The 27,780-nt window shown below is 47.6% G+C and overlaps 1 protein-coding gene across 4 annotated transcripts in view; it reads right to left on the bottom strand.

The window, feature by feature from the left end:
* Positions 1 to 1,623: 1,623 nt before the first annotated feature.
* slc2a12 (solute carrier family 2 member 12) overlaps positions 1,624 to 27,780 on the bottom strand; it is a 162,000-nt gene continuing 135,843 nt past the window's right edge. For 3 of the 4 annotated variants that reach the window (XM_072499721.1, XM_072499722.1, XM_072499724.1), the window contains exon 6: positions 24,184 to 24,511. In XM_072499721.1, the coding sequence (XP_072355822.1) occupies positions 24,343 to 24,511 (169 nt within the window). In that variant the 3' untranslated portion in view covers positions 24,184 to 24,342. Of the gene's footprint in view, positions 3,179 to 24,183; positions 24,512 to 27,780 lie in introns of those variants that run through there. The other variant, XM_072499725.1, reaches the window with a different exon arrangement.

The following is a 27,780-nucleotide window of genomic DNA, read 5'->3' as shown; positions in this document are numbered from 1 at the left end:
AACCCTGGGGGTCGCCGCCTCTGGCTCCGCCCACCAGGGAGCCATAGAGAAGGTGACGCCCTGTAGGCAGCACTCAGTAAGCACATGTCTCTGTAGCTGGCTAGTTCTCTGCTTATTAAAGCCTTCATTTACCATTCCACACTCTTGTGTCATTATTGAGGATTCTACAAATAATTATATGCTATCCAGCACGAGTGTTGACAATTGTGAGAGAACATTCATGTTTCACTATGTCTGTGATCACAGTAAGAAGTTTTACAACACCAGGTTAAAGTCCAACAGGTTTGTTTTGAATCACTGCTTTCGGAGCACTGCTCCTTCCTCAGGTGAGGAAGGAGCAGTGCTCCGAAAGCAGTGATTCAAAACAAACCTGTTGGACTTTAACCTGGTGTTGTAAAACTTCTTAGTGTGCCCATCCTGTCCACTGCCAGCATCTTCACATTATGTCTGTGATGGCAGTGCATGCATCACTGAGACATTGGCCGAGATTCTCCAACCCCGGGTCGGAGAATCCCCGGGGTGACGCGAGAATCGTGCCCCGACGCCGGCTTCCCGATTCTCCCCCGCCGATTCCCGGGCGTCCGCGGGATTCCCGCCGCACCGCTCGGGGGCCGTTAACAGCCCCCCCTGCCCCCAGCAATTCTCCAGGCCCCGACGGGCCAAGTGGCCACCGAGTTCAGCCGAGCCCCGCCGGCGCGGGTCACTCAGGTCCCTGGACGGTGGGACCTGGAAGGTGAGTGTGCGGGGGCTGTCCTGGAAGGGGGGGCAGGGGGATCCGACCCAAGGGGGGGGCCCCCATGGTTGCCTGGCCCGCGATCGGGGCCTACCGATCAGCGGGCGGGCTGGTTCCGTGGGGGCCTATGTTCCTCCGTGCCGGGCCCCTGTAGAGCTCCGCCATGTTGCCTGGGGGCCGGCGCAGAGAAGGGAACCCCCGCGCATGCGCGGAATCACGCCACCCGTAGCGCACATGAGCGGAATCACGCCGGCCGTTCCGCGCATGCGCGGAATCACTCTGGCCTTTCCGCGCATGCATGAACCCGCGCCAGCCGTTCCGCGCCGGCTGGAACTGCGGGGACCACTCTGGCACTGAACTAGCCACCTAGGAAGGGTAGTATTCCCCATTGGGGACCGTTGACGCCGGAGTGGTTGGCGCCGCTTTCATGCCGGTGTGGGGACATAGCCCCATTATTGGAGAAACCCGCCCATTGACTCTACCAAGAGACCACCAGGTCTTTTCCACCTAGGGCCTTTTCACAGTAACTTATTTGAAGCCTACTTGTGACACTAAGTGATTATTATTATTATTATTACCAATGCATCAACCATTCTTCAATGGTGTAGCTCTCACCTCAGAGTCTACAAGGCTATGGACTCAAGCCCCACTCCATAGACTTGAGCACATGTTGGCCTGGATTTGTGGTCATTGGCAACTGAAATGAAATCATTGAATATTTGCCAACACACTTTCTGTACTTTCTAATGTGATTTGTGATAATTGGAATACTTAAGAAGTGCAGCATCCTCTCCAGGGGATCTGAATGTGTGTGAATAGGGCAAGCAATAGTGTGTCTCCTTAACTAATTAGATCGAAGATTCCTTACTGAAACATGCAGAGGCTGAATCAGGAAGTACAGTTAGGATATTTATTTCTATGCCAAAAACAAACAGAAAGTGAAACAAGGAAAGGTAAAGAAAGATTGAGTTTCCAACAATATTTAAGCTCTGAAGGAATGAGTCAATTTTCAATGCTAGAGAAGTTGTTTAACAGTTGTTTAAGACTTCACGTGCAATTAAAAATACACTTAAAAGCCCGAACATTTTCTGGCAGACTTAATGGGTATCCAATGCACAAGTATCTCAACTTCACACCCTTTGTATGTTTGAACAGTTACATCCCTCAGTAAGAGACTGTTAGAATGAAGCTTATGGAGGAGCAGGGAAACTAGGACAGCAGCCTCTGATTTTTAATCTTTGACTGTACATGAAGTTACTGTTCAGGTTTTTCTTGAATAAGTGAGCTCTGATAGCCTTGTCATCACTCAGCACAAAATGTGGGCCATTGGAGGCATATGCATTACAGAGGGAGAATCACATTATCAGAAACTGGACAGCTGTGTACACGACAGGTGGGCAGATGGCCTGATGCACTACTTTCCCACTGTAAACTAATTTAAGAGTTGGTTGGCTCAGTTTGTACCAAGCTGAGTTTAAGCCAGAATGTTGTGACTTGGAGTCCCACTCTCAGATTTGAACACTCAATTCAGGCTGACACTTCAGTGCCTTACCGAGAATGCATTCCATTTTATCATAGAATTTACAGTGCAGAAGGAGGCCAATCGGCCCATCGAGTCTGCACCAACTCTTGGAAAGAGCACCCTACCAAAGGTCAACACCCCATAACCCAGTAACCCCACCCAACACTAAGGGCAATTTTGGACCCTAAGGGCAATTTATCATGGCCAATCCACCTAACCTGCACATCTTTGGACTGTGGGAGGAAACCGGAGCACCCGGAGGAAACCCACGCACACACGGGGAGGATGTGCAGACTCCGCACAGACAGTGACCCAAGCCGGAATCGAACCTGGGACCCTGGAGCTGTGAAGCAATTGTGCTATCCACAATGCTACCGTTCTGCCCTGCTTTTGTAGAGATGTTATAATTCAGATGAGTAGCATTGCTACTATTTCATTTTAAAGACAGAAACAACAATATTTGATAAAAGTTATGTAGTAGAATTTGAAAAGAAAGCTTGCGCAATAAGGCAGCAATGGTGGGAACAAAAACACTGACATATTTTCTTCATTTCTATTTATTAAAACCCCCATGGGAAACCAACTATCAGATATAATAGCACACTGCTGGATATAATGCTTCTGTGTAGGTTTTATATTAAAATGATTTCCCACAGTAAATGATTTCCCATTCATTGGAAATTAGAAGCTATATTGTTGCTCAAGGAGTTGGCCATGGCATAGAAGTGGTAGACGTAGTCGGCATGAACAGCGTCACTCACAGAATTTAGAAAGAGGTTAAGAGGCATATTCAACATAGAATGTTAGTTCTGTTTTTCTCTCCACAGATGCTGCCAGGTCTGCTGAGTATTTCCAGCACTTCTGTTTTTGTTTCAGATTTCCAACATCCCCAGTACTTTGCTTTTATTTGCGGATAGATGACCCTGCAAGTGAGTAAAGTAGATACTTTTAATTGGTCATTGAAAATAAAACAAACAGTATTTTCCGTACTCACTGCAGGTACGTACTTAAAAAATAAAAACATTCTCTCACATCTGCTTAGGCGACCCTCTGCTTGCAAACACCCTTACTTTACTGATGCTGAGTGAGTTTATTTTGTACTGGTTGTCAATTGAAAATCCTGTGGCATAGAAGGAGGCCATTTATCCATCAACTCCATGCCAGCCAGTCAGTCCCATTCCACTACAAGTTTATTTCCTTCAAGTGCCCATCTAATTTCCTTCTGATAATCCCCTCTTCCACCAACCTCACAGTCATCACCACTCACTCCAGGAATAAGGGGCTGGATTCTCCCAAAATGGGACTATGGCCCCATGCTGGCATAAAAATGCTGGAGTTTTACTCTAGAGATTCCTGGAAAAAGTACAGCTAATTCATTGCCCTGCAGGGGGCTAGCAGTGACCCGGAGTATTTCACGCAGCTTTAGCTGCGGATACGGGTGCTCGCACTTCCGGTTTTGAGTCTGCACATGGATTCTCTGACCCCGCGCCGAACGCGATTTTGCCGAGGGGCTGCGGAGAATCCAGCCCAAGGTCTTCCTGTAACTATTATCCAAAATCTTAAACAGCTTTTCTTTGTACACCTTATTTGAACCCGGCATAATCTTCTGCGTTTTGTCAAATTTCCCCTCAAGTCTCCTTTGACCCCAAGAAAACAATCACAGCTTCTCCAATCGAACCTTGTCCCGTAATTCCTCCATCCCTGCAACCATTCTAGTAAAATTCCTCTGCATCTTCTTTATACATTATTCCTAAAGTGTGATACTCAGAACTGAATCGAATACCCAAGTTGTGGCCCAACCAGAGCTTCATAAATGTTCAGCATAAGTCAATACCTCGATTTATGAAGGCCAAGAAACCATAATAATAATCTTTATTATTGTCACAAGTAGGCTTACATTAACACTGCAATGAAGTTACCTTGAAAAGCCCCTTGTTGCCACATTTCAGCACCTGTTTGGTACACAGATGGAGAATTCAGAATGTCCAAAGACAAGCACGTCTTTCGGGAGGAAACCGGAGCACCCAGAGGAAACCCATGCAGACACAGGGAGAATGTGCAGACTCCGCACAGACCCAAGCCGGGAATTGAATCTGGGACCCTGGTGCTGTGAAGCAACAGTGCTAGCCACTGTGCTACCATGCTACAGCCTTCCAAGATGTATGGAAATGAGCTCCCAGGCCAACTCTATCCCTGTGCACTCTTTAGAACTGTGCCATGCACTTTAAATCCCTCTCCCTCTCCCTTCTGATAAAATGCATCAGCTCATATACCTCTGCATAAAGTTCCATCTGTGACGTGTCTGCCCATTCTGCTGGCCTATTTCTATTGGGTTGCAGTCAATTGATATCAACCTCACTGTTTCCCATACCTCCAAGCTCGGTGCGATCAGCAAAATGCATTCTAATATCTAAGCAATTTCAGTTAATTTGTCTATCAAGAAAGTCTTCCCAATACTGATATTTGGGGAACACCACTGTCACCCATCCCCCTTGATGTGTTGAGTACTCTGCTACACAGACGAACCAACACAGTTGCGAATGGTACAACTCAGTTTTATTACTAACATTTATTTACAGTGGTAAACTGGATACTGAGGTTCGATCATAACCCTAGAATCTGTGGACCTATTCCTAATACTATCTTGTAGTGGCACTCAGCACATGGTGGATGTCTGAGTGGTTTGCTATGAGCTCTGTGCCCTGAGCTGTCTCCTGCTGGAATCCCCCGGAAGTGTTGTGTTCCCTGTTTTGTACCGTGTATGCTCTTGTCTGTGATTGGCTGTGGTGTTGTGTGTGTGTTGATTGGTCCGTTGATCTGTCCATCAGTATGTATGTATGTTTGTGCTATGATGTTTACCTGAATATCATGACATCCCCCTTTTTTACAAGAACATGTGCCTATGTGGTTATAAATAGAGATGTGTACTGAGTGCAGCTGAATGTGTGTGTGTGCAATATCTACAGCATGTACATGGGGCTAAACTATATACAAGGGGCGATGTCGGGTGTGACATAACAACGAGGTTGTACCATAAACAAAGAAGGGGGAAATGTTGAACGACAAAACAAACTCCTGGAACGACAAGGAAGAACAGAAACATATTAACATAGTGGTATTATGAGTTCAATGTACAAGCAGGCTCATAAGTCCAGTCTAGTAGGTGGGCGACGAATTTGGGTTGACCGCCTCAAGAGTGGGTCTGGATCCACCGGCTGAGGAATGGGCCTGGCCACGGTGGACGACGGAAGGGGCATGGTGGCAGGAAGCTCCACGAAGTCGACATCAGGAACAACAGGAGGGCGCGGTGTAGGTGTAAGTTCCCGTAGCGAGCGTGGAAGTAGGTGAAGAGCCCGGCGATTGCGCCTACGAATGGATCCATCAAGCATGCGAACCAGGAACGGGCGGGGAGCCACGCGTCGGAGAACTTCGGCAGGTGCTGACCAGCCACCTTCTGGTAGGTGGATGCGGACGTCGTCTCCAGGCACCAGGGCGGGAAGATCAGTTGCCCGTGTGTCATATGCCCTCTTCTGGCGAACGTGCTGCTGTTGCATTCTGTGTAGTACCAGAGCATGGTTGGTTGTGGGTACCAGAATGGATGGCACAGTGGTCCTGAGGACGTGACCAATCAACAGCTGGGCTGGTGAGAGGCCAGTGGCTAGTGGGGCCGAGCGATAGGCCAGCAGGGCTAGGCAGAAATCCGATCCGGCAGCAGCAGCCTTGCAGAGGAGCCGCTTGACGATGTGAACGCCCTTCTCCGCCTTTCCATTGGACTGGGGATGAAGAGGGCTGGACGTCACGTGTGTGAAGCCATACGAAGCAGCAAAGGACGACCATTCCTGGCAGGCAAAACAGGGCCCATTGTCCGACATGACAGTAATCGGAATGCCGTGGCGAGCGAAGGTGTCTTTGCAGGCCCTTATGACAGCGGACGATGTCAAATCGTGCAGGCGCATGACCTCTGGACAGTTTGAAAAGTAATCAATGACGGTTACATAGTCCCTGCCAAGTGCGTGAAAAAGGTCCACACCCACCTTCGCCCAGGGGGACGTCACCAGCTCATGGGGCTGAAGCGTCTCAGGAGGTTGCGCCGGTTGAAACCTTTGGCAGGTGGGACAGTTGAGCACCATATTGGCAATGTCATCACTGATGCCTGGCCAGTATACCGCCTCTCGGGCCCTCCGTCTGCACTTCTCAACCCCTAGATGGCCATCGTGTAGTTGGTCGAGGACCAGCTTGTGCATGCTGTGCGGAATCACAATCCGGTCCAGCTTTAGAAGGACACCATCAATGACGGCCAAGTCGTCTCGGACATTGTAGAACTGCGGGCACTGTCCTTTGTGCCACCCTCCCGTCATGTGGCGCATCACCCGTTGTAGAAGGGGGTCAGCCGCAGTCTTCTGGCAAATACGGGCCAGACTGGAGTCGTCAGCTGGCAGATTTGCCGATGTGAAAGCCACCTGCGCATTGACCTGACAGACGAACCCCTCCGAATCGGGCGGTGTGCTCACTGCTCAAGATAGGGCATCCGCAATGATAAGGTCCTTTCCCGGGGTGGAGGCCAGTTGGAAGTCATACCTCCTGAGTTTAAGTAGGATGCGCTGGAGGCGAGGGGTCATCTCGTTCAGGTCCTTATTTATGATGCTGACCAGGGGGCGATGGTCAGTCTCAACGGTAAACTGGGGGAGACCATACACGTAGTCATGGAACTTGTCTATTCCGGTCAGCAAACCCAGGCACTCCTTTTCGATCTGCGCGTACGCTGTTCTGTGGGGGTCATGGCCTGCGAGGCATAGGCGACCGGGGCCCATGACACAGTGTCATCCCGCTGTAGGAGTACCGCCCTAATGCCGGACTGGCTGGCATCAGTCGAGATTTTAGTGTCACGAGATGTGTCGAAAAACGCCAATACCAGGGCTGTGGTGAGCTTAATTTTGAGCTCCTTCTGGTGTGTGGGCAGCCACTGGAACTCCGTGGACTTCTTGACGAGGTGGCGCAGAGCCGTCGTGTGGGAGGCAAGATTGGGAATGAACTTCCCCAGGAAGTTGACCATGCCTAGGAAGCGTAGCACTGCTTTCTTGTCTGCCGGCTGCGGCATGGCTGTAATGGCGCTCACCTTGTCTGCATCCGGACGGACCCCTGACCGGGAAATGTGCTCCCCCAGGAACTTCAGCTTGGTTTGGCCGAAAGAACACTTGGCTCGGTTGAGGCGCAGGCCGTTTTCCCGTATGCGCGCAAAGACGCGTTGGAGCCGATTGATGTGCTCCTGTGGTGTGGTGGACCAGATGATGACGTCGTCCACGTAGATGCGCACCCCTTTGATGCCTTCCATCATCTGCTCCATGATCCTGTGAAAGACCTCGGATGCCGAGATGATGCCAAATGGCATTCGGTTGTAGCAGAACCTGCCGAAAGGGGTGTTGAAGGTGCACAGCTTTCGGCTGGACTGATCCAGTTGGATCTGCCAAAAACCCTTCAAGGCATCCACTTTTGTGAAGATTTTAGCCCGGGCCATTTCGCTCGTGATCTCTTCCCGTTTGGGTATGGGATAGTGTTCCCTCATTATGTTGTTATTGAGATCTTTTGGATCAATGCAGATCTGGAGCGCGCTGGAGGGCTTCTTAACACACACCATGGAGCTGACCCATGGCATGGGCTCCATGACCCGGGATAGCACCCCTTGGTCCTGGAGATCCTGCAGCTGCTGCTTGACGTGGTCTTTGAGTGGCGCTGGGACCCTGCGAGGTGCGTGAATGACCGGGGTGGCGTCCGGTTTGAGCCAAATTCTGTAGGTGTAGGGCAGTGTTCCCATGCCCTTAAATGCCTCCTGGTTGTGGGCGTGGAGCGATTGGAGCTGTGCCCTGAATTCTGCATCCGGGAAGTCAGATGTGCCTTCTGGAGACAGAGCGTGGACTCGTTGCACGAGGTGGAGAACCTTGCATGCCTGTGCGCCTAGCAGGGAGTCCTTTGATGATCCGACTATCTCGAATGAGAGTGTGGCCGTGTGTGTGTTGTGTGTCACCTGGAGCTGGCAGGATCCCATAGCCGGGGTAACGTTCCCATTGTAGTTGACCATCTTGCAACGGATGGCCAAATTGGTGGTCTGATCTTTATGGCGTAGAAGGCTGACCATGCTATGAGGTTGGCAGAGGCGCCAGTGTCCAGACGGAATGTTATCGGTGATCGGTTGACCATTCATCACCCGGATTGACAGTGTTCACTTGCAACGGCTGGTGGGTCCTGGCTGGAGCCATCCGGTTCCCATCAATGACCGCAACACGGAAGGCTTCCCGGTCGTCTGTGTCACTGGGCACGACTCGTAGTAAGGAGGCTGAATGGTCCGCACGTCCCTGCGAGGTTGTCGGAATTGGGGAACATTGGCAGGTTGAGCTGCTCGACAGCAGGCAGCATAGTGGCCCATCTTGCCACAGCGGAGGCATTGTCGGGTTCTCGCGTGACATTGCAGCTTTAAATGTGCGGCTCCACAGTTGCCACACGTCGTGACGTCATGGCGTTCGTTGCGCCACCGCGCATGCGCAGTTCGGTCTTGCATCGAGCGCGCCCGCGCATCACGTCCCTCTGCGTCAACGTCATTTTTGGCGTGCACAAGCGGGAGGCCTCGAAAAGCGCGCAAAATGTCCGTCCTCGGGCGGGCCGCGGGCCGGGAGGAACTCGATCGCCTGGACCCGTTCAGCCTCGTAGGACGCCTGCCTCGCTGATCTGGCCACGTAGGACCCATGCCACACCGATTCGGCCGCCTAAAATTGGGAGTAGCGGCTAGTCGCGTTTTCATGCAGGACACAGGCTTCGATTGCGGAGGCTAGGGTGAGGCCTTTAATTTTTAAGAGCTGCTGGCGTAGGGTGCCTGAGGTAACCCCAAAAACGATCTGGTCCCGAATCATTGAATCGGAGGTGGTGTCGTAACCACAGGACTGCGCGAGGATACGGAGATGCGTAAGGAAGGATTGAAAGGGCTCATCCTTACCCTGCAGGCGCCGCTGGAAGAGATACCTCTCGAAACTCTCGTTGACCTCGACGTTGAAGTGTTGGTCGAGTTTGAGAAGGACCGTCTTGTACTTGGTCTTGTCCTCACCTTCTGCGAACACCAGGGAGTTGTAGACATGGATGGCGTGTTGACCTGCCGTGGAGAGGAGGATGGCGATCTTTCTGGTGTCCGAAGCGCTCTCCTTTTCGTTGGCTTCCAGGAAGAGCTGGAAGCGCTGTTTGAATAGCTTCCAATTAACACCGAGGTTTCCAGCGACTTGTAGCGGCTGCGGGGTGTTGACGGTGTCCATGGTGGTAAACTGGTTACTGAGGTTCGATCATAACCCTAGAATCTGTGGACCTATTCCTAATACTATCTTGTAGTGGCACTCAACACATGGTGGATGTCTGAGTGGCTTGCTATGAGCTCTGTGCCCTGAGCTGTCTCCTGCTAGAATCCCCCGAAAGTGTCATGTTCCCTGTTTTGTACTGTGTATGCTCTTGTCTGTGATTGGCTGTGGTGTTGTGTGTGTGTGTTGACCGGTCCGTTGATCTGTCCATCAGTATGTATGTATGTTTGTGCTATGATGTTTACCTGAATATCATGACACCCCTGTCTGAAAAACAACCTAATATGAGGGCCAAATCCTTCAGTCTCTGAATTGTCAGAGAACGGACATGTGTGACGGAATTTAACGGAAACATTTCTATGTTCATTTGTGGCGGGTTTTTAAAATTTAAATTTAGAGTACCCAATTATTTTTTTTCCAATTAAGGGACAATTTAGCGTGGCCAATTCACATCTTTTTTGGGGGAGACCAATGCTGATATGGGAAGAAAGTGCAAACACCCATGGACAGTGACCCAGAGCCAGGATCGAACCCAGGTCCTTGGCGGCGAGGCAGCAGTGCTAACCACTGCGTCACCATGCTGCCAATTTGTGGCAGGTTTTGCAATGTGTTGAGTCCCCCACCACTATCAAACGACACTTAGTCATGTTTATCTCCGGTTTAGCCCATGCTTTGGGTGCGATCTACCAGCTGTTCATGCTGATGCGATATTCCGGTCCCACGCCGGCGCCAGGTCTCCTAGCGGCAAGGGGTGCAATCACCGGGAAATACCGTTGACAATGGTGGGGTCAGTAAATCCTGCCCTTAGAATTTATTTTCAGCAATGGGGAGCTGAACTCAGAATTTGGGCTGCCATTTTGAAAAGATGGCCCAATCTCTAAGTGAAGGTCCCCCAGAACCCCCCCCCCCCCTCCATATGAGCAATGTCACCCCACATACACATGGCCAAGTGAGGACACCCTGCTTTGGGGTCCCTGGGGGCCTCCTCATCAGGCACCCCCCCAGGTCCCCTTACAGGACATTCCCTTCAGGATCCCCACCCATCACCTCCCGCCCCCCCCCCCCCCCCAACCTCCCAGCAGCCCCTACTTTGCCTACCAAAATCCCGAGAGGGTCAGGAAACGGGATTTTTGCCAGCAAGATAGTATTTCCTGATTTTCCCCATCCCTCACAGGTGATGTAACTAAGCTCCCGCCCATACATTTAAATATCATTAAAGGCCTTCCCAGCCACATAATTCCCCCCTCACTGAATATTCATACTTTGCCGACTAGATGTCACAGACTCTCTCGGGATTTTGGGCCCACGGAAATATCGGGGCACAGCCCCCTCCCACCAAATTCCCACCCTCCCCTAACACCATGGATGTATTGGGAGCACTTTCCCATCCCTAACCCCATCACAGAAGTGTTGGTGCACTTTCCTCTTCCACACATCCCTCCACCCACCACCATGGAAGTATTGGGGGCATTCCAGCCCACACATGTCCCCACACAAGTAACAGTGCACTCCCCGCCACCACCCCCCACCCCCTCCCCCCACCCCCCGCACCAGGCATCAGCCCTCCCCTCCCAATACACATATGGGAAACTTTCCTGAATTGTTACCAAGGATATAATAAGCAGACTAAAATCATAGTCTAACTCAGAGTAGCTCCAAAACTGACTCACCACACCCAATCACACACGTTGGTCCCATACCTGACCTCAAGATCATCCCCTGACCTGACGTGACTACTACCCACCACCTGACTACCCTCCCATCTACGGAAATAACCTCCGACCAGACCAAGCTCGCTTCAAGAAATTGACCTGACATGCACCAGACCCCATTTTGGGTTTTTGTTATGACTGGGTAATGACTGACAGATGTCAGGACAGTACCCAACACCTTTGAGGCATCCCCCAGGTGAGGGGTTGGCTTTTGGGCGACAGGGGTTATCTGCTGCGGTCGTGCCTGATGACGCCTATCCGAAGGCTTCAGACCGATGCAGAGAAGTGTTATTATAATGATGCCCGTTCAGCGACGTGGCTCGTCATCAGCGAGCGGTGCATCGCCATGCTAAAGGGGCCCTCCAGTGCAGCCCTGGGAGGGTCTCCCACATCGTGGTAGCTTGCTGCGTCCTCCACAACATCGGGCAGCAGAGGGGTGACCTACTGGAGAAGGAGGTGGAGGAATGGCGTGACTCGTCCAATGAGGAAGATGTGGAGGAGGGCCAGGATGGGCAGGACATGGGGCCCGGGAAGGCAAAGGAGGGTTTGTGTGCCAGGGTCACTGTGCACGGGACAATCTAATCACCTCCAGGTTCGACAACTAGGGGGCCTAGCCACTGGCAGCTCAACCGTCCCGTCCCAACCTACAGTCCCGCCTTCCAGCAAACCCACTCCGCTCCGAGCGTCCCACCAGCTGCAACACAAGGTGTAGGCAGCATCAGCCGGTCTGGTCCATGGGGTGGAGGATGATGACGGCCTGCTCCGCGATGAGTTCTGGTGCTCTGCATCGTCTGACAAAGCCTGACTCCCATCCTGGTGACACATACCACTGTCTGCCCGGGTCTTAGCCATTCCAGCACACAGACCCACAGTCCTTCCGGGACCCAGGGTGGGGCTGGGGTGAGGCAGTAGCGGGCAGGGGAGGGGGGCGGGGATAGGTTAGCCTTACCACACAGCGTCCCCGTATCTCTGGGCCAGGCCCCTGCCTCCTCCAAGGGCTGTCACTGGGGCATCCCCCACTGCCCTGTGGGCCCTGGCCCATGCCATCCACCGCACATCGCCGGCGTCCCACACCCCCCACAACCCCTCACCCTCGAGTCAACACCCCTCCCCACTCCACACCCACACCCAACAGGCACCCAGCCAAGCACATCCTTCACACCCTGAGGATAGATGGCTGAGGCAGGTCGAAACGTCAGTGAATAGGTTTTTATTTGTGACAGTGCTCTGCACATGAACGGCACAGTGGCACAATGGTTAGCACTGCTGCCTCACAGCGCCAGGGACCCAGGTTCAATTCCGATGTGGAGTTTGTACTTTCTCCCCATGTCTGTGTGGATATCCTCCAGGTGCTCCAGTTTCCTCCCACAGTCCAAAGGTGTGCAGTTTAGGACTGGCCATGCTAAATTGTCACATTTGTCATGTGAGAGTACCTTTAAGACATGGATGTTTAAGCAATGTACCTTTAAGAAAACAGTGATGTCAGAGAGTGGGTGGGGCTGAGCTCAGATCAGCCATTTTGCAGTAAAGTTTTGTAGTTTGGAGGAAAAGAGCTGGGTGTGTGTCTGTGTTTTGCAGTGAGCTGGATCTCTGCCATAAAAGACCATCTCTGGATCATTTAGGTGATTTAAAGTAAAGCCTTTAACCTGATGTGATTTTGTTTCAAGGTGTTAAGTCTCTTGGAAGTTTGAAGGAACATTTTAGGGAATTATTTACTGTTGCAATAGTTTCTGAGTTATCTTTGAAGTAAGGGGTGTTAAGAGATCCAATGTTTATTTAAGATGTTAAGTTGAGTTCATGGGATAAACATTGTTTTGTGTTTAAAAACCCACGTGTCCATAATTGTAATCCCACACCTAGGGAAAAAGCCTTGTGCTAGGAAAAGCAACAATTCCATTAAAGGGAGAGGTTGGTTGAACTCCATGATACATTTTGGGGTTCTGAAAACACCTCGCCCATAACAATTGGGGGCTCGAGGGGGATTAAAGTCTCTCTATTGGATTGGCTTTTGTGAACTTAAAGACAGTGAAGGATTGTTGCTTTTCCGGTGTGGTATTTTAGTTTAAGTGGGGAGAGTGTTGTGAACAATGGCTGTTTCAGAGGCTCAGAAGTTTTTCGGGGTGGAGAATGTTACACGTAGTACTTTACGGACAGAAACGAAAAACAGACTGTTAGATTTGGCAAGAACATTGCAGTTAACATTACCTGACAAAATGCAAAAAGATGAGGTAATTATGGCGGTGGTTAAGCATTTAAAGTTGCCTGAGATAAAGTTTGACTCATTGGAAATGGCAAAAACTCAGTTGCAAATTGAGCAAATGGAACATGAGAAAGAATTAAAGCGGCTTGAATACGAGAGTGAGAGAGAGGAAAAAGAAAGAGAAAGAGAGAGAGAGGAAAAAGAAAGAGAAAGAGAGAGAGAGGAAAAAGAAAACGAAAGAGAAGAAAGGAGAAAAGAAAGAATAGCCCGAGCAGAACAACAAGAAAAAGAAAGGGAGATACAGATCAGGGAAAAAGATAAAGAGAGGGAGTTTGAACTTCATAAAATGGCCATGAAACATGACAATCAGTTAAAATTGGCAGACGTAAAGGGAAACGTACAGTTGGATGATAGTGATGAGGATAGTGAGAAACAGCGTCATAGTCGAAGGCTTGGTGGGAATCGATTTAAATATGTCCAAGCATTGCCAAGGTTTGACGAGAAGAAAGTGGAAGCCTTTTTCATTTCATTTGAGAAGGTAGCTAAACAAATGAAATGCCACAGGACATGTGGGTGTTACTGATTCAAACAAAGCTGGTAGGTAGAGCTAGTGTAGTGTTTGCATCACTACCGGAGGAGGTATCTGGAACGTATGAGGAGGTGAAGAAATCCATCTTAAGTGCATATGAGCTAGTGCCTGAAGCTTACAGACAAAGGTTGAGAAATTTTAGGAAAGAATTTGGTCAAACATACATGGAGCTTGAAATGCTCAAACAGAGTAATTTTGATAGGTGGATGAGGGCTTTGAAATAGACCAAACGTATGAAGCTCTCAGAGAAATTATACTTTTGGAGGAGTTTAAAAATTCAATTCCTGATGTAGCGAGAACTCATGTGGAAGAACAGAGGGTTAAAACTGCGAGATTAGCAGCGGAAATGGCAGATGATTATGAATTAGTTCATATATCAAAGATTGGTTTCCGACATCAGTTTCAGCCGGTGAGGGATAGAAACTGGGGACATGAGAAATACTCAAGTGGTAAAGGTAAAGGTGATCTGATGGGAGACAATAAAGAGAGTATACCTCAGATTAAAAAAGAAATCCAGGACGGTGGAAAATAAATGAAAAGTTTCAAATGTTTTCACTGTAATAAACTAGGCCATGTAAAGTCACAGTGTTGGTGGTTGAAGAAAAGCACTGGGAAGGCTGATGTGGTAAAACAGGATAAAACAGTGGGATTTGTTAGAGTGGTAAAGGAAAGCCCAAGGGAAGCAAAGGAGGTGCAAACGATTGTACAGCCTGTTCAAGAAGTAATTGTTAAGAAGGTGCCAGATGTCTTTAAAGAATTTACTTGTGTGGGTAAAGTTTACTCATGCGTATCAGGAGGAGCAGATAAAGACGTCACAATTTTAAGAGATACAGGGGCTAGTCAATCTTTAATGGTAAGAGATGAGGAATTATGTAGTTTGGGAAGAATGTTGCCAGAAAAGGTGGTGATATGTGGAATTCAGGGTGAGAGGAGTAGCGTTCCATTATACAAGGTAAGGTTGGAAAGTCCAGTGAAGAGTGGTGAAGTGGTAGTAGGAGTAATAGATAAACTATCTTGTCCAGGAATACAGTTTATCTTGGGTAATGATATAGCTGGATTGCAGGTGGGAGTGATGCCTACTGTGGTTGATAGGCCATTGGAAAATCAGTCAACTGAAGTGTTGAAGGACGAATATCTTGGGATTTTTCCGGATTGTGTAGTAACAAGGTCGCAAAGTCAAAGGTTAAGACAAGAGGAGAAATCAAAGAGTGAAGATGAAGTTGAAGTGCAATTATCAGAAACGATTTTTGATCAGATGTTTAAAAAAGAACAAGAACAGGTGGAGGATGAGGCGGGTATTTTTAGTTCAGGAAAATTGGCGGAGTTACAACAGAAAGGTGTAGAAATAAAACGGATATATCAGAAAGCATATGCGGAAGAGGAATCTGAGAGTATACCAGAGTGTTATTACAGTAAAAATGATGTCTTGATCAGAAAATGGAGACCTGTACATATGCAGGCAGATGAAAAGTGGGCAGAAGTTCATCAAGTAGTATTGCCGGTAGGGTATAGAAAGGAGGAGTTGCACATGAGGTACCAGTGGGAGGTCATTTGGGAATAAGGAAAACTGAAACTAAAATCCAGAAACATTTTTATTGGCCTGGACTACATAAAGATGTAGTTAAATTTTGTCAATCATGTCACACATGTCAAGTGATAGGGAAACCTCAAGCAGTGATAAAACCAGACCCCTTAATACCCATTCCAGCATTTGAGGAACCTTTTACGAGGGTCATAATCGATTGTGTAGGACCGCTTCCTAAAACAAAACATGGGAATCAATATCTTTTGACTGTAATGGATGTGTCTACTGGGTTTCCAGAGGCCATTCCAGTACGTAATATTACAGCTAAAAGGATTGTGGAGGAGTTACTTAAATTCTTTACTAGATATGGACTACCCACAGAAATTCAATCGTATCAAGGAACGAACTTTACTTCAAAGTTATTCAAAGAAGTTATGGATAGCTTAGGAATAAAACAATTTAAATCAACTGCGTACCACCCAGAATCGCAGGGAGTGTTAGAAAGGTGGCATCAGACATTAAAGACAATGTTGAGGGCGTATTGTCAAGATTATCCAGAGGATTGGGATAAAGGAATCCCATTCGTATTGTTTGCAATTAGGGATGCACCTAATGCGTCTACCAAATTTAGTCCTTTTGAACTAATTTTTGGTCATGAAGTAAGAGGACCACTTAAATTGATTAAGGAAAAATTGGTGGGTGAGAAATCGGAAATTACACCACTGGATTACGTGTCAAATTTTAGGGAACGATTAAATAGAGCAGGTGACTTGGCTAGACAACATTTTAAAGTTGCACAAAATGTGATGAAACGTGTAGCGGAGAAGAAATCCAAAGTTCGTAGTTTCGCCAGTGGGGATAAGGTTTTAGTGTTGTTACCAGTGGTAGGGGAGCCTTTAAAAGCTAGGTTTTGTGGACCATATCAGATTGAAAGGAAATTAAGTGAGGTGAATTATGTGGTAAAAACACCAGATAAAAGGAAGACTCACCGAGTGTGTCATGTGAATATGCTTAAATTGGGCAGCACGGAAGCATTGTGGATAGCACATTGCTTCACAGCTCCAGGGTCCCAGGTTCGATTCCGGCTTGGGTCACTGTCTGTGCGGAGTCTGCACATCCTCCCCGTGTGTGCGTGGGTTTCCTCCAGGTGCTCCGGTTTCCTCCCACAGTCCAAAGATGTGCAGGTTAGGTGGATTGGCCATGATAAATTGCCCTTAGTGTCCAAACAATTGCCCTTAGTGTTGGGTGGGGTTACTGGGTTTTGGGGATAGGGTGGAGGTGTGGACTTTGGGTAGGGTGCTCTTTCCAAGAGCCAGTGCAGACTTGATGGGTCGAATGGCCTCCTTCTGCACTGTAAATTCTATGAAATCTATGAAAAGGTACTCTGAATGGGAAGGAGAGAAAAAGGTGGTTTTAATGATTCTAACTCAAAGTGATTAACCAAATCCAGATGACTGTGAATTTGACATACCTCAAATTAAATTGGAAAATGAGGATGTTCTTAAAAATTGGGATGAATTGTTAAGTTACCTTCCAGAGAAAAAACGAACTGACCTGAAAGAGTTATTGATATCACATGGGAAAGGTTGTAGAGATAAATTGGGAAGTACTAAAATGGCCATACATGATGTAGATGTGGGAAATGCTGTTCCTATCAAACAACATCCATATAGACTTAATTCTTTAAAATTGGCACAGGTTAACAGAGAGAGTGAGCGTATGCTGAAGAATGACATAATTGAAGTGGATTGCAGCCAATGGAGCTCACCCATAGTGATGGTACCTAGACCAGACGGTACTCAACAGTTGTGTGTGGACTATCGAAAGGGGAATGCAGTTGCAAGAACGGACTCTTATCCTGACCCACCATTGAAGGATTGCATTGAGAAAGTGGGACAATCTGCTTTTATTTCCAACTTCCAGACATGGAAAAAACATTTAAAACATTAGGGATAGTCAGCACGGATTTGTGAGGGGTAGGTCTTGCCTTACAAATCTTATTGAATTCTTTGAGGAGGTGACCAAGCATGTGGATGAAGGTAAAGCAGTGGATGTAGTGTACATGGATTTTAGTAAGGCATTTGATAAAGTTCCCCATGGTAGGCTTATGCAGAAAGTAAGGAGGCATGGGATAGTGGGAAATTTGGCCAGCTGGATAACGAACTGGCTAACCGATAGAAGTCAGAGAGTGGTGGTGGATGGCAAATATTCAGCCTGGATCCCAGTTACCAGTGGCGTACCACAGGAATCAGTTCTGGGTCCTCTGCTGTTTGTGATTTTCATTAATGACTTGGATGAGGGAGTTGAAGGGTGGGTCAGTAAATTTGCAGACGATACGAAGATTGGTGGAGTTGTGGATAGTAAGGAGGGCTGTTGTCGGCTGCAAAGAGACATAGATAGGATGCAGAGCTGGGCTGAGAAGTGGCAGATGGAGTTTAACCCTGAAAAGTGTGAGGTTGTCCATTTTGGAAGGACAAATATGAATGCGGAATACAGGGTTAACGGTAGAGTTCTTGGCAATGTGGAGGAGCAGAGAGATCTTGGGGTCTATGTTCATACATCTTTGAAAGTTGCCACTCAAGTGGATAGAGCTGTGAAGAAGGCCTATGGTGTGCTCGCGTTCATTAACAGAGGGATTGAATTTAAGAGCCGTGAGGTGATGATGCAGCTGTACAAAACTTTGGTAAGGCCACATTTGGAGTACTGTGTACAGTTCTGGTCGCCTCATTTTAGGAAGGATGTGGAAGCTTTGGAAAAGGTGCAAAGAAGATTTACCAGGATGTTGCCTGGAATGGAGAGTAGGTCTTACGAGGAAAGGTTGAGGGTGCTAGGCCTTTTCTCATTAGAACAGAGAAGAATGAGGGGCGACTTGATAGAGGTTTATAAGATGATCAGGGGAATAGATAGAGTAGACAGTCAGAGACTTTTTCCCCGGGTGGAACAAACCATTACAAGGGGACATAAATTTAAGGTGAAAGGTGGAAGATATAGGAGGGATATCAGAGGTAGGTTCTTTACCCAGAGAGTAGTGGGGGCATGGAATGCACTGCCTGTGGAAGTAGTTGAGTCGTAAACATTAGGGACCTTCAAGCAGCTATTGGATAGGTATATGGATTACAGTAAAATGATAGTGTAGATTTATTTGTTCTCAAGGGCAGCACGGTAGCATTGTGGATAGCACAATTGCTTCACAGCTCCAGGGTCCCAGGTTCGATTCCGGCTTGGGTCACTGTCTGTGCGGAGTCTGCACATCCTCCCCGTGTGTGCGTGGGTTTCCTCCGGGTGCTCCGGTTTCCTCCCACAGTCCAAAGATGTGCGGGTTAGGTGAATTGGCCAATGATAAATTGCCCTTAATGTCCAAATTGCCCTTGGTGTTGGGTGGAAGTGTTGAGTTTGGGTAGGGTGCTCTTTCCAAGAGCCGGTGCAGACTCAAAGGGCCGAATGGCCTCCTTCTGCACTGTAAATTCAATGTTAATCTATGATTAATCTAGGACAAAGGTTCGGCACAACATCGTGGGCCGAAGGGCCTGTTCTGTGCTGTATTTTTCTATGTTCTATGTTCTATGTTCTAAAACAACATATGGAGTTCTTTGATCGACTTCAGGAGGTGGGTTTGGTGATGAACCGAGCCGAAAGTGAATTTGGAGAAGCCCGAATCACTTGCCTTGCGGAGTTTCTGATATCCTCAAGACAAAGGGAAATAATGCGATTTCTTAGCATGAGTGGATTTGATCGAACATTTGTGCAAAGGTTTTGTGGCGTGATTAAACCTAAAAAAATTCAATGGACAGCGGACTTTCAACAGGCATTTGACTGCCTGAAAGCTGTGATCACCAATGTTCCTGAATTGGAGAATTACAAGGGGCTCTGTGGTCAGATTGAACTAAATTATCTGATTCTGAAGAGAAATGCTGAGGAGTAGAGGAATGGATGGATCGTGCAGAGACTTTGTTCAAAGAGACTGTCAATCGAGAAGGATTTCGGTTGGAGGAAGAAGAACAAAGAAAAATGGACTATATTATTACACCTGTTTGCATGTGTTTTTTTTTTAAAAACGAAAAGGTATATTTATTGTGTGCATTTCTTAGTGGATGGTGCGAAAGTGAAAAATGAAACCATCTTGAAGTTGATGGTTTATTTTTTTTCTTGGGGAGGTGTCATGTGAGAGTACCTTTAAGACATGGATGTTTAAGCAATGTACCTTTAAGAAAACAGTGGTGGGGCTGAGCTCAGATCAGCCATTTTGCAGTTTGCAGTTTGGAGGAAAAGAGCTGGGTGTGTGTCTGTGTTTTGCAGTGAGCTGGATCTCTGCCATGAAAGACTATCTCTGGATCATTTGGGTGATTTAAAGTAAAGCCTTTAACCTGATGTAGTTTTGTTTAAAGGTGTTAAGTCTCTTGGAAGTTTGAAGGAACATTTTAGGGAATTATTTACTGTTGCAATATTTTCTGAGTTATCTTTGAAGTAAGGGATGTTAAGAGAGCCAATGTTTATTTAAAATGTTAAGTTGCGTTCATGGAATAAACAGTGTTTTGTGTTTAAAAACCCACGTGTCCATAATTGTAATCCCACACCGAGGGAAAAAACCGTGTGCTAGGAAAAGCAACAAATCCATTAAAGGGAGAGGTTGGTTGAACTCCATTATACATTTTGGGGTTCTGAAAACGCCTCGCCCATAACACTTTGAATCCAAAAAGGTTAGGTGGAGTAACTGGGTTATGGAATGGAGTGGGAGAATGAGCCTAGGTAGGCTGCTGTATCCAGGGGTCAGTGCAGACTCAATGGGCCGAATGCCCTCCTTCTGCATTGTAGGGATTCTATGATAATTGTGCCCTAAACCCTAATACTATCCTATATGCTGTACCCATGTCAACGTAACTAGTGTCCAACTTTCTAACCTTACAGGCTCCAACACTCCTTCTAGGTGGTACATCAGAAGTGGAGGTGGCCTGCTGCGTGTCCCACCCTGTAACCAGGGTATCCCTTGCGTTTGTCCTCTGGTGCGACCGGGCCTGGTGTCTTCCAGGTGTCACAGGTGGCATGGTACCACCCTGCCATGCCCACTGCCAGGGACAGGTGAGGGGGAGTCAGACATGCTGCGGTTTTTCAGCGCCTCCCCTGTGATGTCAGCAGCACGGTGCATTCCAAGCACTAAGTGCATTCCAATCACTCATGCGTGTGATTGCTATGAACTTACCTCTCTTTGATGTGACCAATGTTTGTTAGCATGAGGTTTCATCACTTAGGGTCACTGATCCATGAAGGGAGATGAATGAATCAAAGCATCAGCTGGTTTGTGGAAGCTGTCAATCACAGCCCACTGCAAGAAAGTTTTGAATGGTTTGCAGTTAATGGATCAGTGGGGTTGAAACACATGTCCCAGCTGTTCTCCTTTGAGAAATGGACACTGGAGCCTCCAGGTAAATGTTACAGCTGTAAATATTTTCACCCTTCCAGTCTGGACTGCTCTCTAGCATCCTGGCAGGGGTCTCTTTTCTGGGGCAGCGGTAGGGGGGGTTTGGTTTGTGGCAGGGGTGTCCATGTGGGGGTCCCTCTAGTTAAGGGGTCCCTGTGGGGGAATCCTTCAGTTAGGGGCTTCCGGGGGGGTCTCCCTGTTTATGGGGTCGCTGGGGAATTTCTTCAAATTCATGCGGTCCCGAAGTGGGGGGGAGGGGGGGGGGGGCTGGGTGGTTTCGAGGGGGTTGTCCCTACTAAGAGGGTCCCGAAGGAGGGGTCTGGTAGAGGAGGGGTGGGCAGGTAGGTCATTGCGGGGGGATTGGGTGGCCTTCGGGTGAACTCTGGGAGAATCTCCCCGAAGAAGTTACCCCGTTGGCCCACCGCAAGGTCCACCATACCAGGGGGATGCTGGTAGAGAGCACAAGTGATCCTCGTCCACGTGATTCCCGGCCCCGGGGACAAGAGAATCACAGTGGCCTGGAGCATAGAGCGCCATGCCCGCTAATTAAATGCAAATGGGTCATTAAGACATGTAGAGTAATCGGGTTGGTGCCCTTCCCGGTTTTCCACCGAAGCCTGATTCTTCATCTCATCGGGAAACAGGATCCGGGCGTCACTGAACAGAGAATCCAGTCCATCATTCTTTTGAAAAATTCCACCCAGTGTCTTAGCTTAGCAAAGATCCTTTTTGAAGAAGTTCAACATATGCCTAACCCACCGATGAAATACATTCACACATCACATCATCATGACATTTCATCACATTCTCCATCTCCCTTGTCATTCAAGGAACCTTTTGATTCCTCCACCTTTTATCCTTGTTGGGATTTATTTAGCCTGTACCTGAAACAGTTTGTCCTTCAAGGTGACCCACTGTTCAAGGATCGAGCTGGGGTAAAATGCACACAAACCTAGGATCTAGTAACAATACTAGACCATGGGTGGCTGTATTACTGACAGAACCCAGCACCACTCCGATGGCAATCTGGACATCAACCTCCCGAGTCCTTGATCCTGGGGATAGTCTGCCGCTGTCCAGTTAAATGCATGAGTGGCACTTAATTCGGCAGGCCTTCTCTAAAAGAGGAACTAAGATCATCTCTTTCAATCGTACTAATATCATTCTTAATTAACAGAGATACCCCTCCACCTTTCCTAGCTTCCGGTCCTGCACCCTTGAATATTTGGCTCCCAACCTTGGGCATCTTTCAGCCATGTTTCTGTATGGCTATCAGATCATATGTATTTCTATTTGAGCCATCAATTCATCTGTTTTGTGGTGAATATTATGTGGATTCAGATGCAAGGCCTTTAACTCTGTCTTTTTACTATTTTTGCAGTCCCTGGCCTTCTCTGTTGTGCATTAGTGAGCATGTAGGACAGTACTGGAGAAGAGAATGGTACCATTTTACATCAGAGCAGACTAAGAAAGCCCACCAGGAACACAAAGACATGTTTGCAATGTATACATGTAAATAAAGAAGTGTGTGGTTGTGAGCTAAAAGCACAAATCTCACAAGACGAGTAATCCAGAATCCTCAACATTGCCTCTGGACCCCATGACGTCTCATGGCATCAGGTCAAACATGGGCAAGGACACCTCCTGCTGATTACTACATCCTGCATCCCTATAGCTGATGAATCTGTACTCCTCCATGTTGAACACCACTTGGAGGAAGCACTAAGGGTGGCAAGGGCCAGAATGTACTCTGGGAGGGGGGGGGGGACTTCAATGTCAGGATCTGATGACTACTGACCGAGCTGGCCGGCTCCTAAATGACATAGTGGCCAAACTGAGTCTGCGGCAGGTGGTGATGAAACCAACAAGAGGGAAAAACATATACAACCTCATCCTTACCAACCTGCCTGCAACAGATGCATCTGTCCATGACAATATTGTTAGGAGTGACCACCTCACAGTCTTTGTGGAGCCAAAGTCCTACCTTCACATTGAGGACACCCTCCATCTTGTTATGTGACAGTACCATCGTGCTAAATGGGATAGATTCAGAACAGATCTAGCAAGTGAAGACTGGGCATCCATGGGGCACTGTGGGCCAGCAGAATTGGACTCAACCATAATCTGTAACTGGCATATCCCCCACTCCACCATTACCACCAAGCCAGAGGATCACCCCTGGCTCAATGAAGAATATTGGAGGGCATGCCAGGAGAAGTACCTGAAAAATGAGGTGGGTGAAGCGGCAACACAGAGCTACTTTATAAGCTGCAAGTAATAGTCAGAGCTAAGCGACTCCCCAATCAATGGATCAGATGACCCCTTCCATCATTTTACTGATGAAGAGTAGACCGATAGGCAGTATTTGCCCAGATTGGTTTTGCCCGGTTTCTTGTATACATTAGGGTGGCATGCACAGTGGTTAGCACTGTTACTTCACACGTCAGGGACCAGGTTCGATTCCCGGCTGGGGTCACTGTCTGTATGGAGTCTGCACATTCTCCCTCTGTCTGCGTGGGTTTCCTCCGGGTGCTCTGGTTTCCTCCCACAAGTCCTGAAAGACGTGCTGTTAGATGAATTGGACATTCTAAATTCTCCCTCCGTGTACCCGAACAGATGCTGGAATGTGGCAACTAGGGGATTTTCACAGTAACTTCATTGCAGTGTTAATGTAAGCCAACTTGTGACACTAATAAAGATTATTATTATTATAGTTCTCGTTAAATAAAAGATAATTGTATTTAAACCTGGTGACTGTAATTATTGCACTGCCAAGGGCCAAAGACTTTGGGAAGTTTTAGAAGAATTATTGGTTAATTCACTTGTGACTCAGGGACGAGTGGGGCTGGAATTGACTGCGCATTTGCCCAGAGTGTCGTCACACAAGGTACAAGTCGCGGGTGTGATGGAATACTCTCCCCTTGCCTGGATGAATGCAGCTTCAACAACACTGAAGAAGCTCGACACCATCCAGGACAAAGCAGCCCGCTTGACTGGTACCCCTTCCACAAACATTCATTTTCTCCACCACCGACCAACAATGGAAGCCGTGTGAGGGCATGAAATTCCACACTAGAAACTTTGGCAGTGTGGATAGTTTGGTTTGGAGATTGTTCAGCATGATGATGGGTAATAAGATGCACCGAAGCACATTTACAAACAATCATGTGCCAATAAGTATTACCAAGCTATATTGGTAGACCATTGTATCCAGAGAATGAAGATCAATGCGATTTTTGAATAAAAACAGAATTTGTAAAACATCAGTGCGATATCACTTCAAAACAGTCATCTTTCTTTTGGAATGCAAGTTACAAAGTCGAGTCGGCAAAAGAATTTTCCAAGCCTTGTGTATAGTATTGGATGCCAGTTGCCCAGATGGAGCTCTCACCGTCAATGCGTTTCCGAACCAGTGTAGGAATCAATTCCTTTATACGTTTCATACGTTCAGGTCGACAGCACAGATTAGATACGTTGTTCCTGGAAGATTGTTAACATTTCATGCTGGTTAGAATTTAATTTGCTTTTCAACGACAAATCTATTTCTTTAATTATGTTAACGAGCATATGCTGGGCATCAAGACAAGTCAACCAGTTTCAAAAGATTACATTTGCTCAAAGTAAGCCAGGCTGAAACCATATTATCATGGACCCATTCTCAGCTGAAAATAACCATGGGCAAACTAACGCGTACCAGAGAAGCATGTTGTTGAATGCTAGTACAATTTTTCTAGTGAGAGTACAACTGTTAAAATGCTGTATTCAAATCACTTGTCATTTCATAGGATTATAGAAAAGTCACAGCACAAAAGGAGGCCATTCGGCCCATCTTGTCCATACCAGTCCGAGGACATCCAGGTGCCCTTATAATCCCACCTTCCCAATCCATAGTCTTTAATCTTACAGCACTTAAGGTGCAGATCCAGGTAGTTTTTAAAAGAGTTTAGGGTCTCTGCCTCAACCATTAACTTGGGCAGCGAATTCCAGGCACCCACTACCCTCTGCATAACAAAGTTCTTCCTCATGTCCCCTCTACACCTTCTGCCACTTATCTTGAATCTATGACCCCAGGCTCTAGAATTCTCCACCAAGGGAAACATTTTTATCCTGTCCACTCTAACTCTTCCCCTCATAATTTTGTACACCTTAATTAAGTCACCCCTCAGCTTTGTCTGTGGAAGGGTGGCATGGTGGCACAGTGGTTAGCACTGCCGCCTCACAGCACTGAGGACCCGGGTTTGATCCCGACCCTGGGTCATTGTTCGTGTGGAGTTCGCACATTCTCCCCATGTCTGCGTGGGTCTCACCCCCACATCCCAAAGATGTGCAGGGTTGGTGGATTGGCCATGGTAAAATGCCCCTTAATTGGAAAAAAAATAATTGGGGGCCAGATTCTATGGTTGCACCATAAAACACGGTGCCGGTCGTGCCCAGACCCAACCTGCCAGATAGTGCGCCCATGGACACCTCCTTGCCACCCCTACCAGTCCCCCAAGCCCTTGCGGAAGCCCCCCTGGCCAGCAGCGCAGCGTCCACGCCGGGTTCCCATATGGCTGGGACTAGAAGTGAACTGCGCCGTCGTGAACTCGGCCCATCGGGGGCGGAGCACTGGGAGGGGGCCTTCAGTTGACGTGCTGAGGCCGTCCCAATGGCGCACAGCGCGCACCACAATGACGCTGTTGCGGAGGGGGAGGAGCATGTGAAACCTGCGTCAAACAGGCTCCGCCTCCGATTTCACCGTAAAAAGGGATCCGCTGCTCGGTCGGCGATTAGGAAATCTGGGTCGAGAAACAGAGAATCTCGCCCCGGGTACTCTAAATTAATTTTTTTAAAAGCTTTGGCTGTGAAAACCATGTCCAAAGTTTTGCTTCAAATGCCATGAGCATTGAAGCACAACAACCTGAAGCCACTCCAATCAATTGATCAAGGAGTGACACTAATGGCAGCTCAGTGATGTATCAGTCTTCTCATCTGAGAAACTGGGCTGCTAAACTGAACAAGCATTGAGTCTCCGGAGGAGCGTGCTGTTCACCATAATAGTTACTCACACTACTCTTCAAGATGCTAGACGTACTTTTGGGGAACTTGCCTTCTGCAGGACCTTGATTTGAAACCTTTTAAACTTTATTTGTGTCTACTATTTCCAAATAATTTAGTACCTTTCCTAAATACGTCCAAGTGAATACCAGAAACTAAGACTGCAAATAACTGCAAGTAATTTCCCTAAGTTATAAGATGGCCTTAGCTGGACAATCATTAGGAAGTCTACCAGTGCACCATCTTGGTAAGCTGTGCAACTTTAGCTGGTTAAACGGCAGCAATGTTAAGAACTTTTGATGACCCCGAAGCTTTGGGTTTGTCAACATAGCACCTCTCTGGCCTTAGATCATTGGGGTATCCCAATAGAAGGGCGCTGTGCACTCTCTATCAGACGAGCAGGAATTCTGGACACAGAGCTGGGCGCCCACCTGCTTCAGATATGTGGCCGACCAAAACAAAACAAATAACCTTATGTAACACTTTTTGTAAGCAAGCTGGCAGCTTATACAATTATACCAATGACATAACTCTATTTCAGATATGCATTCTAATTCCCTGTTCAGCATGAAGTCCTGGATGAGCCATCGAGTAGGGATTGTTGAGGAGTTGCTCCTGTACTGTGCCGTAACTTCGTCCAAACTACACACAAACAATGTATTTGCCACTCTCTGGCAAATTTACAGTTCTGAAAAAATCTGGGGCTATACCGTCCATCAGCACAAAGCTGGGAAAAGCAAAACCATCCATTCTTGGCTCCCAGGGCTGTAATAGAGATGATATGGAATTGGAAAGTCAGTTCAGGATTGCATTCTCAAGCCTATTCTTTATGATTTCCCCGTTCCCACCGTTCAGAAACTTCAACTTTTCCAAAATGTCACCACTTTTATCCCCTTCTACTTAAAATCTCAAAAAAAATATTTATTAGCTTCCTGTGTACCTTAATTTGATTTTGAAATCTTCACCTTCCTTATCAAATCCTTGTTTTCTCTGAATGATCTCCCCAACTATTCCGGTAAATCTGATTCAGAATTATTCCATAAAGAGCAAAGAACAAAGAACAAAGAAAGGTACAGGACAGGAACAGGCCCTTCGGCCCTCCAAGCCTGTGCTGATCATGATGCCCTAACTAAAAACAAAACCTTCCGCCCTTATCCCTCTATTTCCTCTCTATTCATGTACCCATCCAGATGTCTCTTAAATGTTGCTAATGTGCCTGCTTCCACCACATCCTCTGGCAGCTTGTTCCAGGCACCCACCACTCTCTGCGTTAAAACCTTACCCGGCACATAACAAAGAACAAAGAACAAAGAAAAGTACAGCACAGGAACAGGCCCTTTGGCCCTCCAAGACCATGCTGCCCGTCTAAACTAAAATCTTCTACATTTCCTGGGTCCGTATCCCTCTATTCACATCCTATTCATGTATTTGTCAAGATGCCCCTTAAATGTCACTATCGTCCCTGCTTCCACCACCTCCTCCGGTAGCGAGTTCCAGGCACCCACTAGCCTCTGTGTAAAAAACTTGCCTCGTACATCTACTCTAAACCTTGCCCCTCGCACCTTAAACCTATGCCCCCTAGTAATTGACCCCTCTACCCTGGGGAAAAGCTTCTGACTATCCACTCTGTCTATGCCCCTCATAATTTTGTAGACCTCGATCAGGTCACCTCTCAACCTCCATCGTTTCAGTGAGAACAAACCGAGTTTATT

The sequence above is a fragment of the Scyliorhinus torazame genome, chromosome 4 (genome assembly GCF_047496885.1).
Source record: "Scyliorhinus torazame isolate Kashiwa2021f chromosome 4, sScyTor2.1, whole genome shotgun sequence".
NCBI classification, from domain to species: domain Eukaryota; kingdom Metazoa; phylum Chordata; class Chondrichthyes; order Carcharhiniformes; family Scyliorhinidae; genus Scyliorhinus; species Scyliorhinus torazame.
This window is presented reverse-complemented; position numbering and strand designations above follow the sequence as displayed.